The sequence below is a fragment of the Hyperolius riggenbachi genome, chromosome 11 (genome assembly GCF_040937935.1).
Source record: "Hyperolius riggenbachi isolate aHypRig1 chromosome 11, aHypRig1.pri, whole genome shotgun sequence".
Classification (NCBI taxonomy): domain Eukaryota; kingdom Metazoa; phylum Chordata; class Amphibia; order Anura; family Hyperoliidae; genus Hyperolius; species Hyperolius riggenbachi.
This window is the reverse complement of record NC_090656.1, coordinates 229,367,813-229,383,031: the sequence shown is the minus strand read 5'-3', so window position 1 is coordinate 229,383,031 and position 15,219 is coordinate 229,367,813. Positions and strand designations below refer to the sequence as shown.

The 15,219-nt window shown below is 46.1% G+C and overlaps 1 protein-coding gene across 1 annotated transcript in view; it reads left to right on the top strand.

The window, feature by feature from the left end:
- Positions 1-15,219, top strand: part of LOC137537964 (receptor-type tyrosine-protein phosphatase beta-like) — a 421,053-nt gene that overhangs the window by 201,511 nt on the left and 204,323 nt on the right. The window contains exons 23-24 of the mRNA XM_068259888.1: positions 7,628-7,903; positions 8,399-8,653. Coding sequence (XP_068115989.1) covers positions 7,628-7,903; positions 8,399-8,653 — 531 coding nt within the window. The remainder of the gene's footprint in view (positions 1-7,627; positions 7,904-8,398; positions 8,654-15,219) is intronic.

Here is a 15,219-nt window from a genome sequence, read left to right as displayed (position 1 = left end):
AAAAACATACAGATAAGTTAATTAGCTTCCCCCTAAATTGGTCCTAGACTACAATAAATAAACTACATGATACATACAATGACATATGACTACGGTAGGGATTAGATTGTGAGCTCCTCTGAGGGACAGTTAGTGAAAAGACTATATTCTCTGTACGCTGCGTAAGATGTCGGCGCTATATAAATACTAAATAATAATAATAATAATGTACTTTCTAGTTCCATTTTATGAGACGGTTGCAGTTCAATAGATCATTTCTTTGTGATCATGTGTGCTCTTTGACAACCTGTTCTTCATTGTATTGGTAGAACCAGTAATGAGAATTGTTTTTTCTGTGTATTTTTGTTATAACTTATCAGGTGACTGATGTTTGGTCACTATAAAAACAAATGAAAAGTGTCTCTAACTAGTGATGCTCGGATGTCTCAATCCACAAATCCGGCAACCACGGCCGTTATAAAAAATCCACCTCCGGTGTGATTGGTTCTGGATTATGATACGCGTCCATGCCACGACGCCGATTTTCGGTCGTGAATGACACGATCACGGCCAGATCCATGTCCGGATCCGGATTTTCTTTTAACGTTAATAACAAAGCCCCCATACATGCTACAATCACCCAAATTGCATGGGTTACCAAGGTGATAAGGGGCTACAACTTAAAAGAATTCCAAAAATATGTTTTTGTTTTTGAGAAAATGGATTTTAAAGTGAAATCAACACTTTAAATGGGGCTATTAATTGCTAATAAGTGGTTTTAAGCAGGGAAATACACTTTAAGCAATCACAGAGGTGAAGGTGAGTCCCAATGGCACTTGGCGGTGATGGTACCACTGGAGGAGGATCAGTGGCTGACTGACGCCAAAAAGGCCCAGAGAGGTTTTTATAATTTTATTTTATTTTTTGCAGCGATATAGCAATGACATAACAGCAGAGTTGTCAGTGGACCTGGGCAGCGTGAACGCAGACTTTAATAGTGACTGAGTCAGAAGGACAAAGTGGCCGTTCAGTGCAGCAGCACAGAAGGACCATGGCAACTCACTGGTAGTACCACAGTGTAATAGTGCTGCCCAAAAAATTTGATGGGTCAGTGGACCCGGGCAGTCTGAACGCAGAGTGTAGTAGCGACTGAGTCAGGAGGACAAAGCGGCCGGTCAGTTCAGCAGCACAGAAGGACCATGGCAACTCACTGATAGTACCACAGCCCAAAAATGAACCCTGGCAGACAGATTGTTGTAACTTGCAGCAGTCACTTCATGTCCCCCTGTGTCCAACAATAGGGGCCAGGAACTCACATTCCACCCAGGCCTGGTTGATTTTCAGGAAGGTGAGTTTGTCCACAGAGGCGTGGGAGAGCCGAGACCGCTTCTCGGTGACCACGCCACCAGCTGCACTAAAGCATCTCTCTGAGAGGACACTGGAAGGGGGCAGGACAGGAGTTCCAGGGCATACTGGGCAAGCTCCCTCCAGATGTCCAATCTCTTGACCCAGTACTCCAAGGTGTCCATGGGGCTGTCTGTGTCATTGAGCCCGCTGAATGACCCCATGTAGTCAGCCACCATGCTGGTCAGTCACTGCTGGTGCTGGTTGGAGGTGGATGCTGTGGCTGGCACCTCTGCTCTGGGCTGCTGCACTGCATACAGGCTCTTGCTTAGGCTCTTCAGGTCTCCGGGGCGCCATTTGCTGCTGCTGGTGGTGGTGGTGGTTGTGCTGCTGGTGGTGGCGTCAGGCACGTGTTGCTGGGTTAGCAGAGCAGTTACAGTGGGGGTGGAAGGCTGGGGAAATGCTTCCAGTAGTCTGCGCACAAGGGCCTCCTGCAACTCCGTTGTGCGTTGCTCGGTGGTGGATGGCATCATGAACTCTCCCAGCTTCCCCTTCAGATGTGGGTCCAGCATCAAGGTGATCCAGATGTCCTCCCTTGAACGCATCTGGATCACCTGGGGGTCCCTGCGAAGGCAGTGCAACATGTGCACAGCCATGGGGAACAAGTGGGCATTGGGAACAACATCTTCATTGTCGTCGTTGTCCCATATCACATGCCTGTCCTCTTCCTGTGCCGTGTCCTCCTCCCCAAGCCGCCATCCCCGTACAACGCCAGCAGCTCTCTGCACCTCCTCCTCATCATTCTGGTTAGGGACCTCCAACTCCTCCACCTCCACTACCTGTGAGCCCTCCTGTGAGCTGGACTGTGCTGCCATCTGCTCCTTATCCTCAGGACTGCCTCCCCATGTTCGATCAAATTGCACATTGCCTGGTCCAGCAGGCAAACCATGGGCACCCACTGACACACGGAGGCCTGCTCCTCGCTGACCATCTTGGTTGCCTCCAGGAAGGGACTCAGCACCAGGCATACTTGCTGCATCAGTGTCCACTGAGTTGCAGTGATGATGGCGACTTGCTGGTTGCTGGGGACACTTGGGTCAAACATGTAGGCCCTAAGAGCCAGCCTGTGCTGACACAGCTGCTCCAACATGGCCAGAGTTGAATTCCAGTGAGTTGGCACATCAATTATCAGGTGGTATGGCTTGCCATATTGCCGCTGTATGCTGGACAGGAGTGCAGAGGCAGTGGCTGAGTGGCAGAAAAAGCGTACCACCTCCCGGGCATCTTGCAGCAGGTTGCTTATCCCCTAATAGGTGTACAGGAAGTGCTGCACCACAATATTGAGAACATAGGCCAAGCAGGGGATGTGCTGGTGGTTTCCCTGCTATACTGCGGCCACCAGGTTGGCCCCGGTATCGGCCACCACATACCCCACTTCCAGGCCTCTGGGGGTCAGCCACCTCTGCTCCTGCTTTCTGAGGGCGGCCAGGACTTTGGGGGCCGTACGTTTTTCCTTCCCCAGGGTCACTAATTTCAGCAGCGCTTGGCAGTGCCAAGGCTTGGCGCTGCTGCTGCCGAGGCAGGCTTGCTTGCCGGTGTGGAGGAAGTGGGATGAGAGGAGCTTGCTGCATCCCCCTGATCCCTCGTGGTAGCATTACCAACTGGACTGGTGTGCTCTTGTCCTCTCTTCCTTCCAGTAGTGTCACCCAGTGCCCTGTAAAGGACAGGTAGCGACCTGTCCCAAATTGGCTACTCCAAGAGTCCATGGTGACGTGGACCCGCTCAGTCGAGCGAACGGGTCACGTTTTCCACCACAAACTTGTGGAGTGCTGGGATGGCTTTCCTTGAGAAATAGTGGTGACTGGGGATCTGCCACTCGGGGATGCCAAACTGCTGCAGCATCCACATATCACTCCCCTCCTGCACCAGGGAGTAGGGAAGGAGCTGTGATGCCATGGCCCGGGTCAGCAAGCCATTTAATTTATGGATTCCAAGTGCAATCTAACAGAAAAGAGGCAGGCACTCAGTAAAAAGACTGTGGATGCTATAAAGGTGGCTTGCTATAGGTGTAAAGCTCCAGCAGGAGCCACGTGCTCAAGACAGCAGTAAGCAGAACATTGCAAAATCTCTGAAAAGAAAAAGCATGGATGTCTGGCACTGTAGCTTTAATGCAAAAACAGCAGGTGTACAAGCAGATGTAAGACACATTAGCCTCCGAGGAAGCAAGGTTTACCCCATTGCGAAACGGTCGTAAGGCCGTGCACCCTCTGGCGCCCACAGCTGCCTCCCCACTCCAGCAGAGCACGATAAGTACCTCTACTTTTCACGGACACATGCTTTTGTGAACACGAATGTCTTACATCTGCTTGTACACCTGCTGTTTTTTGCATTAAAGCTACGGTGCCAGACATCCATGTTTTTTCTTTTCAGGAATTTATGGATTTGCCTGTTATTTGGAGGCAGAGGCTTGGTCAGACCCTGAAAGGTGACGCTCAGCAGGGTCTGACGACGATGTGCTGCAGGGGAAACTGATGAGGACAATGATGAGGACTGGCTGCCAGCCTATCTGTGTCCTGAGTAGCCGAGGGAGCACTGGAGGAGGAATACGACCCTGAGGGAGGGATAATGCGGCTGCGGTGGTGGGACTTGTGCTCTGAGAACCCCCTGCTTGCAGTGCCTGCCTCCTCTTGATCTCCTCATACTGATGGCAGTGGGAGCTCTTCAGGTGGCCCTGGAGGGATGAGGTACCCATCTTGGACACGTTTTTCCCATGGCTCAATTTTTTACTGCATAAGGTACAAAATGCATAGGTTTTGTCTTGGCTTAATACTTAAAAAAACGTCCTTAACACGGACTTCAGTGACCTGTGGCCCCAAACGCTACCGCTAGCAGAGGGTGCAGCGGCAATCTCTGTGTTTGGGGGTTGCATGGCTGTAGCAGTGTCCTGTCTACTTCCACACCCACTGCTGCACCTGCCCCTGCCTGACATATGGCGATATCCTTGCCTAGGCATGTCAAACAGAATACAACATGGGGAGCACCATCCACTATAATCAATATGCCACCCTATATATATAAAAAAGGTGATGGGTCTGTAATGTGCAGAACGGTCAAAAATTCAGATACCATACCAAAAGCACAAAGCAATGACCTCAAAGAAACCGCACCAAAACAGCATATATCAGAAAACAATATACCATCCTTTATTGAAATTACAATCTGTAACGATTGGTGTCAGCAACACAGATATTTCTGATTATTGGTGATCTGCAGTATCACCAATAATACAGATGCTATACCTGATTATGTAGCGATCTGCAGAATCACCAATAATACTAGTATAGCTTGACACAGGACACCCAATGTGGTAACGTGTTTGGTGCAACAGTAAGGAAAGGTTATCTCCCGAGGAGCAGGAGATACAGACACTACTGCAGCCAAGGATTCCCTGATGGATTGAGAATCAGACTGCACTGCGGCCAGTGGACCCCTGAGGGGCATGTGGTCACTAACTGTGCTGAAGCTGACCTAAAGAGGAGGAGATACAGATTGTACTGCAACCAAGGATTCCCTGATGGATTGGGAATCAGACTGCACTGCAGCCAGTGGACTCCTAAGGTGTAGAAACCACTGACTGAACTGCAAGATGGTCTTCCTAAGGAGCAGGTAGCCCTTGCAGCTAATGGACACCTCGAGAGTTAGTGTCACGAGTAGAACAGTAAGACTGATCACCCAAGGAATGAGTGACAGCCAGAAGGGTAACAGTATCTCTCAATCCTAGTCTTAGGTGTGAGGTCCTTGGTCTCAATACCTGGGAACTAGTCTAGTAGATAACAGTAGCAAAACAGCAATCTCCTAGTCTTAGGTGTGAGGTCCTTGGTATCAACACATGGGAACTAGTCTAGTAGATAACAGTAGCAAAACAGCAATCTCCTAGTCTTAGGTGTGAGGTCCTTGGTATCAACACCTTGGAACTAGTCTATTATATACACAATACAATAATACAATAGAGGCTATCAACGGAATCTGACTAAGTGTGAATTCCCAGCTCCGGCTGGTTCTAACACACTGTAAGATCTGACTGAGGTCTGAGTGCTCACAAGTAAGCATTCGCAACAGCAGACAACTTGCAACTGACAAGCAAGTCCTATAAGTACCCAGAGTTCTCAGCAGCCCCGCCCCAGTCACTCAGCCAATCCGGAGCCTAGCTGGGATCAGCTGATCGGCATGATCAGCTGACTCCCCTTCTGCTAGCATAAAGGTCCTGTCGCCTGGCACGCGCGTAGCTCTCAATCTGTGTGCACCCGAAGGACCAGGCGAACCAGCCGCATGTTGCTGCACGGCAGAGGCCGCCAGCTGGAATGCGGAGATAGCCGCCATGCCGCTTGCCCACGCGGCAGCATCTCCGCTATTCATTACACAAACATTAAACATTTGAAAAAGCCACGGTATACGTGGTGAATCGCGATGGCGGCGGTGGGGACCCCTGGAGACACTGTACCGGTAGGATCCTTTCTACTTGTTTGTTGACCACACTCTACCTTCTACTCTTTACACAGTCTGTAATATTCACTGAATTGATTTCACTGCATTGCTTCACTACTGTGATCATCACTATGTGATTGATTTCTGCTTTTCTATCCTGGTTATATATTACTACCTTTCAGGAGTTTGTTCGCCTCTTTGGTGTTTTTACACTTCTCTTCTTTACCTACTTTGTGTATTATAATGATTTATTGATGCTATTTGCACAAGTGGTTTAAATCATTGTATGGTTTTGTATGTGTCACAATATTTGATGCACGCTAAGTGACATGTTTATGCTAATTTGAGGATCATCATGTTTGTCACTAGCACTTTGTATTTCCTCCGGTTCTCCGATACTGTGGGTTTATACATCCCCCACCATGTTTTAATGGTTTTTAATGTTTGTAATTTCAATACAGGATTGTATATTGTTTTCTGATATATGTTGTTTTGGTGCGGTTTCTTTGAGGTCATTGCTTTGTGCTTTTGGTATAATCTTTGCCTAGGTGACTCATCATCCTGCTCTGAGCATTCTTCTGCGGACTCAGACTGCACATATGTACGGTCCACAACGTCATCATCGTCATCATCAGGATGAAGCTCTTCCTCTGACTCCCCCACCTCCTCTTCTGCCCCTACATCCCCAGACATAGACCTTTCTTCATCAACATCGTCCAAGAGCAGTTGTGATTCTGGCCCTAGCTCAATCTTCTCCATATCAGTCCCCAGTATGTCCTGAGCTTTATCCATCAGTATGTTCCCAGATGCCGGACTGAGGGACAGAACGCGGCCATTCTGGGAGGGCTGCTGACCACTGGGTGCTGGGGTGGATGTCACTGCAAGCGTGGGGCGTAGGCTGCTGCTGCTTGGCGTGCTGCTCACAGCAGAGGCCTGAGATGCAGTCATGATGTCCATCAAAAATGAGCTGAATAATACCAGTGAGCTGTGAGCACAGTACAATGTAACTGAAGGGAATCACTGCCAAATGAGATGAATAATACCAGTGAGCAGTGAGAACAGTACAATGTCACTCACAAAACTTACTGAATGAACAGAACTGGCAGGGGCAGTGTGACTGTCGGTAAGTAGTAACTGAAGTGTATGACTGGCTAATGAGCTGAATACAGGTGAGCAGTGCAAACAGTCTGAACCTGCCTGCCTGCACTAAACACACTAATCAGTACACTCTCTCACTACTATGACTACAGCTAACTTCAGTAATCACTCACTGGCTAGCTACCTAAATACAACTGACAAGTATAGTATTAGAGCACTGTTAGGTGTAAAAAAAAGCTGGGTTATAACACCAAAAACGCTCTTGCTGAAGCAACAATGGCCTGGAGATGATCCTCTCAGTACCAGAGTTTAGCAAGGACAGAGCTTTTCATCATGGCTGCCGCTTTATATACAGGAGGGGAGGGCATAGCTCCCCTCCTGTGATTAGTTGCTAGGGCCTGGCTGGGGACCTTTGATTGGCCCAGGGAAGTCACTTCCACCTACTTCCGCTAATCATGACTTAACCCACGGCTTCTGCGCCGATTTCACGATCATGAATTCAGGAATTTACGGTCTGATTACTGATTGAAAATTCATCCACGGCGACAAAATACCAGAAGCGGATAGTGAAAAAATGACCGTGATCCACATCCGAGCATCCCTGTCTCTAACCCCCGCCCCCCTAAAAAAAACATTAAAAAAAAAAATAAAAAACGGTGGTAGTTTCTGTGGAATGGCTTTACAAATATAAAATATAGAACATTTTTCTCATTATCTCCAGAGCCATTGCCTGTGAAATCGCCACAGATCACTGCCAAGGATACCAGTTCTGTGTCTCTGAGATGGGCCCAACCTGATGAATATCAGAACTCGTACAGCTACAGAGTGCAGACAAATATCACATTGTGGCCTGTGTTCATCAGTAATATGACAGTGACCAGTGAATTGGCTACAATAACGGGTCTGACCCCAGGAGAGACATATACATTCACTGTTTATACAAGAGCTGCTGATGGGGTCACAGAGTCAGATCCGGAATCTAACACAACCTGTACAGGTAAGTACTGATGAGGAAGACAATCAGCTGCTATAAACCATTCTCACTGACATGTTGGGTTGCGTCAGATAATATCATTATATGGCAAAAGCAATGCAATTATATTGTAATGATACACTCACATAGACGGGTTAGCAGTGCGGTGTGACAGATCCGTTAGCATAACACAAGGCATGCTGTGCGGTATTGGACAAGGTGTTGCGAAGAAGCATATTGATACTGTACGCTTCCCTATAATTGTTGCATTGCCTGAGTAATGTGATCCATCTGTAGTAAATGACTCTCCCAGGATAGGTGCTGCACTGAGTGTTTCATTAAACAAATGGTATTTCTACTACAATGGGGGGGGGGTGATAAAATACATTTAAATCTAAAACCATAAACAAGAGGTAGCTTATCTCCGTGAAGACATGGAATTTGGATAGGGAAAATGTTATTTGCACTAAGGCTTACCGATTTCTACTGTTTGTGACCATGATCATTTTTTCCTGTTAGTTCCCGGACAAGCGGCCGGCGTCACAGTGGATAGTTACGGGTCGGTGAATTCTCTGGTGGTGAACTGGATGGCTGCTGCCGGAAAAGTGTCTTATTATATCATCAACATAACAGGAGATGTAAATAACACAATACAGACCAACAATACACAAATCACCTTCACAGCATTATCCCCGGGCAGAGAATATACCGTCACCGTACAGACTGTCAGCGGGGGCTGCAGCAGTGACATCAATACAGTGACTAATGCCACATGTGAGTAACATCAGTAACATGACCACTTCTATCATCTTATTATTTGTAAAGCTGCTTATTCTCTATCTATTCTTACTAGGGCTAAATAGAAAGGTGAATATAATCTATTTACTAGTAAACATTAGTGTTCATCGAACAGTGCTCGACACTGTTCGTTTTTCCCTGAATATCGGGGTGTTCGGGTTTGGCTCGAACTCAGCCGAGCACCTCATGGTGCTCGGCCGAACAGCGCGGTCTCCTCCCCTCACTTATTGGTGCCTTCAGGCAGCCAATAAGCGGCGACGATGCTTTTTTGCACAGCTATGGTTGCACAGCTTAGCTGGCTGTGGCCATAGCTATGATTGGCCGAGCAGGTCACGTGATCGGGTATATAATACCCAAAGTGTGGCTCGCTCCACCGCCATTCGCATATGGGTTTAGCTTGGAGTAGGTAGGGACGGGAGTGACTAGGACGGAGAGAGACAGAGTGGTTAGGTGCCAGCTAGGCCAGCCACAGTGCCCCAGCCTCACCACCACTGCCAGCAGCAGCCACAGTGCCCTAGCCTCAACACAGCCAGTGGCCCAGCAGCAGCCACAGAGCCCCTGCCAGCGGCTCAGCAGCAGCCACAGAGCCCCTCCCTCACCACTGCCAGCAGCAGCCACATAGCCCCTGCCTCACCACTGGCAGCAGCCACAGTGCCCCAGCCTCACCACTGCCAGCGGCCCAGCAGCAGCCACAGAGCCCCTGCCTCACCACTGCCAGCAGCAGCCACTTAGCCCCTGCTTCACCACTGGCAGCAGCCACAGTGCCCCAGTGTAACAATCCAGCCCCGCGATCCCGTCGACATCTACTCCCGTTAGCGTACGCAGGAAGTATGGGTGCAGAAGGACAACGAAGACCGGTTGCTGGATCGTCAGAGGGAGAAAGAAAGGGCGACAGCGTGCCAATCCCGTCTAATATGCTCCCGTTAGCGCAGGAAGTACGGTGAACAGAATGACAATAAAGATTGGTCGCGCAGCTGCCGACAATATGTAATGGGACAAACATTCACCAATCCCGTATTACTAGGCCACTGTTGCCATGCAGGTCTCATGCACTAGAGACTGCTGGAGGCAAATTCACTGTGTGCGTAGTAAACGGTTAAGATTGGTTGGAGGTGCCCATACATGTACAATCCTGATTGTATATACAATCTGTAAACTAAAACTTTCGCGCTGGAAATCGGGTAAATACACTGCCACCACTCCCCGATTGATAGGATGAGGAGACCCCAACGCTATCACAATACGGTAGCCAGCCCAATCACGTTCGACATGCTCCAGTCACCATTCGGGGAATAGTCACTTCCGAAGGCTTAAAGACTATGAGCAATGCGACGTTAAAGAAAGCTTACTGGGTCCATATATGATGCAATCTCGAATTGTATTTACAATCGAGAAACTAAAGTTATCGATTTTGCACAGGAAATCTGGTACTAGCTAATCCTAGAAGGAATAAACAGTTATTTACAACCTAGCTAGCAAATCAACAATTTATAAGCAAATAATAAAACAATGCGGTAGTATGACTGACTCTTCAGAGGGCAGATTCGTTATAGCAGCAATCAGATGACCAGAACAGGCACAAGACTGAACGATAAAAATCGATAGTTTTATTTGAAAACTACATACACACAGCTTACTTTAGAACAGATTGATTTGATAGAGAGTAGAGATGAAAAGAAACAGAATGTCTTAATATACAGTTCAAATGCCGTTATTGGTAGTCCATGTGGCAATCGCAAGTCTTTGTTGAAAAGTCTAAGACGGCGGTTTTGCCATGCGGCCAGAGTCCTGCTGGCCTGTCAGATGTTATAGACAAAGATTCCAGATGATGGACTTGGGACCCAGAGCTTTCTGGGCTCTCTGTAGTTATAGCCCCCACTCCAGCAGGAGGGGTTAGGGGCGTGGATCACACACCTCTTTGGAACAGGAGATGCCCGCCCCTCTCATAGACACAGGAATATACCTGAATCATGATAGGTGTGCTAATCTGCAAACCATACAAGTTATGTTAAATCTAGAAACATTTTTAGGTTTGTCAGAATTTATCAAGAACGTTGATACGAAACTTGGGGGGATCAGACCCCTGGGGTATTAGAAGATTATTTGAAAACAGTCTTATGCTAGGTCTGGCAGTCCGATTGGTCCGTAAACCTGTCAGAACCAGCGTCTTGCGGAATCCCACAACCTGCGCCAATTTCATGGGCATAGAGATTTGCTATGCCATGAATTATGAAGAAAATGTGAAGGAAATATGGATATTGGGATTCCTGAGGGCACAGTAGGTCAGCTGCTTCCAGAGAGAACTGATAACATCTGTGCATTTGCTAGCTCTGTGTGGAGGTGTGAACGCTAGAGACACCATTCTCCTAGAAACTTGGGATTTACAATTTATGCCAGCCTTATCTGTGATGGATGGGCTGTATAACTCCTCTGCAAGGCTAGGTGACAAATTCCACACCAAACTGCCAGCGCTGGCTAGCAGCCCAGGAAGGAGAGAAAAAAAGTGGATTTTAAACCAACAAATGTCATTTTGGTTGGTTTGCAAAGAAACTGGCATTCGTGACTCCATGACGCATTCAATATGTCATATCGACGGCGTCACACCCAGCCTCACCACTGCCAGCAGGCACTGCCAGCCCACTGCCAGCAGGCACTGCCAGCAGCCACTGTGCTTTCAGTACTTCAGGGCTAGCTAGGAAAACTTGTGCCCATAAAAACACACAGTCTATTGAATTTTACTGTTGCTCATTGTTGTTTGAAAGTGCTTTTTTTTTTTTTTTTTTTAACAACAATGAGCAACAGTAATATTCAATAAACTGTGTTTTTTTTATGGGCACAAGTTTTCCCAGCTGACACTGATACTGTTGCTCATTGTTGTTTAAAAAAAAAACAGTACTTTCAGTGTCAGCTGCGAAAACTTGTGCCCATAAAAAAATCACAGCTTATTGCATTTTAATTTTGCTTAGTGTTGAAAAAAAAAACAGTACTTTTCAGTGCCAGCTGGGAAAACTTGTGCCCATAAAAAAACAGTTTATTGAATTTTACTGTTGCTCATTGTTGTTAAAAAACAAAACAAAAACAGTACTTTTCATTGCCAGCTGGGAAAACTTGTGCCCATAGAAAACACAGTTTATTGAATTTTACTGTTGCTCATTGTTGTTTAAAAAAAAACCAGTACTTTCAGTGTCAGCTGCGAAAACTTGTGCCCATAAAAAAACACAGCTTATTGCATTTTAATTTTGCTTAGTGTTGAAAAAAAAACAGTACTTTTCAGTGCCAGCTGGGAAAACTTGTGCCCATAAAAAACACAGTTTATTGAATTTTACTGTTGCTCATTGTTGTTAAAAAAAAAACAGTACTTTCAGTGTCAGCTGCGAAAACTTGTGCCCATAAAAAAACACAGCTTATTGCATTATACTCTTGCTTAGTGTTTACAAAAACAGTATTGTCATTGCCAGCTGGGAAAACTTGTGCCCATAAAAAAACACAGTTCATTGAATTTTATTGTTGCTTAGTGTTTAAAAAAAACCAGTACTTTTCAGTGGCAGCTGAAAAAACTTGTGCCCATAAAATAAACACAGTTTATTGCATTTTACCCTTGCTTAGTGTTTAAAAAAAACAGTACTGTCATTGCCAGCTGGGAAAACTTGTGCCCATAAACAAACACAGTTTCTTGGATTTTATTGTTGCTTAGTGTTTAAAAAAACAGTACTTTTCAGTGCCAGCTGGGGAAACTTGTGCCCATAAAATAAACACAGTTTATTGCATTTTACTCTTGATTAGTGTTTAAAAAAAAACAGTACTGTCATTGCCAGCTGGGAAAACTTGTGCCCATAAAAAAACACAGTTTATTGCATTTTAATCTTGCTTAGTGTTTAAAAAAACAGTACTTTTCAGTGGCAGCTGTAAAAACTCGTGCCCATAAAAAACACAGCTTATTGGATTTTAATGTTGCTTAGTGTTGAAAAAAAAACAGTACTTTTCAGTGCCAGCTGGGAAAACTTGTGCCCATAAAAAACACAGTTTATTGAATTCTACTGTTGCTCATTGTTGTTAAAAAAACAAACAAACAGTACTTTCAGTGTCAGCTGCGAAAACTTGTGCCCATAAAAAAACACAGCTTATTGCATTTTAATTTTGCTTAGTGTTGAAAAAAGACAGTACTTTTCAGTGCCAGCTGGGAAAACTTGTGCCCATAAAAAACACAGTTTATTGAATTTTACTGTTGCTCATTGTTGTTTAAAAAAAAAGTAATTTTCAGTGCCAGCTGGGAAAACTTGAGCCCATAAAATAAACACAGTTTATTGCATTATACTCTTGCTTAGTGTTTACAAAAACAGTATTGTCATTACCAGCTGGGAAAACTTGTGCCCATAAAAAAACACAGTTCATTGAATTTTATTGTTGCTTAGTGTTTAAAAAAAAACAGTACTTTTCAGTGGCAGCTGAAAAAACTTGTGCCCATAAAATAAACACAGTTTATTGCATTTTACCCTTGCTTAGTGTTTAAAAAACAGTACTTGTCAGTGCCAGCTGGGAAAACTTGTGCCCATAAACAAACACAGTTTCTTGGATTTTATTGTTGCTTAGTGTTTAAAAAAACAGTACTTTCAGTGTCAGCTGTGAAAACTAGTGCCCATAAAAACACAGCTTATTGCATTTTAATTTTGCTTAGTGTTGAAAAAAAACAGTACTTTTCAGTGCCAGCTGGGAAAACTTGTGCCCATAGAAAAACACAGTTTATTGAATTTTACTGTTGCTCATTGTTGTTGAAAAAAACGGTACTTTTCAGTGCCACCTGGGAAAACTTGTGCCCATACAAAAACACAGTTTATTGCATTTTAATCTTGCTTAGTGTTGAAAAAAAAACAGTACTTTTCAGTGCCAGCTGGGAAAACTTGTGTCCCCACAAATAAACACAGTTTATTGCATTTTACTCTTGCTTAGGCCTGGTTCACACCAAAACCCGCTAGCAGATCCGCAAAATGCTAGCAGATTTTGAAACGCTTTTTCTTATGTTTCTGTAGCGTTTCACCTAGCATTTTGCGGTTTTGTGAAGCGTTTTTGGTGTAGTAGATTTCATATATTGTTACAGTAAAGCTGTTACTGAACAGCTTCTGTAACAAAAACGCCTGCGTTTTCCTATACTTGGAGGCAGAAACGCCTCCGCAATCCAAAATCTGCAGCAGCCCGGGAGTATGCATTTCTGCAAAACGCCTCCCGCTCTGGTGTGCACCAGCCCATTGAAATACATTACCCAAGCGTTTCCACATCCGCAAGCGGATCAAAAAACGCTGCCGAACCGCTCTGGTGTGCACTAGGCCTGTGTGTTTAAAAACTGGTGCCCATAAAAAACACAGTTTTTTGCATTTTAATCTTGCTTAGTGTTGAAAAAAAAAAGTACTTTTCAGTGCCAGCTGGGAAAACTTGTGCCCATAAAAAAACACAGTTCATTGAATTTTATTGTTGCTTAGTGTTTAAAAAAAAAAACAGTACTTTTCAGTGGCAGCTGGGAAAACTTGTGCCCATAAAATAATCACAGTTTATTGCATTTTACTCTTGCTTAGTGTTGTATAAAGAAGCAGTACGTGATTAGTGTGTTTAGTGCAGGCAGGCAGGTTCAGAGTGCTCACTTGTATTCAGCTAGCCAGTCATACACTTCAGCTACTACTTACAGACAGTCAGACTGCCACTGCAGTTCGTTATCCGTGTTTCGTGAGCCTATCATGAGTTTCTCACAGACCTCCACTGTGAGCAGCAGCACTAACAGCAGCAACAGCCAACGCCCCACGCAAGTTATAACATCCACCCCAGCAGCTAGTGGTCAGCAGCAGCCCTCCCCAGACGAGAACGTCGTGTCCCTCGGTCCAGCGCCAGGGCGATTATTAAGGGTTGCCGTTGAGGAGATGATGGGGCCTGATGTGGTTGAGGAGGCTGGGCTCGGGCCAGCATCCCAAGTTAATGTTGAGGACGATGAGGGGTTTGTGTCTGGGAATGTTGGGGTGGCAGAGGTGGTGGGGGGGGTCAGGAGAAGAGTTCGATGATGATGATGATCGGGACCATCTGTATGTGCTTCAGCCCCCGGAAAACATGTTGTATCGTGTGTTTAGGTACTAAAATCTGTGTTCCCAATGCCCAGGTCCACGGATGCATATAATTCTTTGGGCAGCACTACCAAGCACTTACCTCTCTGGCTCCTTCTCCTCCACCGCCTCTCCAAACTCCACCTCTTCCAGCAGCGCTAACTCAGCAATAGGTGCGTGGAAGCGGTGCAGCACAACTGTTGCGATGCATCAGCAGGCCTTATTAACCACTTCCCGACCGCCTAACGCACAGAGGCGGCCGGGAAGTGAAGCCCTGAAGGACCGGCTCACCCACAGAGGCGGCGGTCCTTCTAAGGGCATGGGCGGAGCGATTGCGTCATCCGTGACGCGATCCTCCGCCCGGGATCGTTACATGGGCATTTTGTCTCCGCTCGCCGGCCACTTAGCAGAGCCGGCGAGCGGAGGAATCCGCAGAACGAGCCAATCAGGGAGTATAAG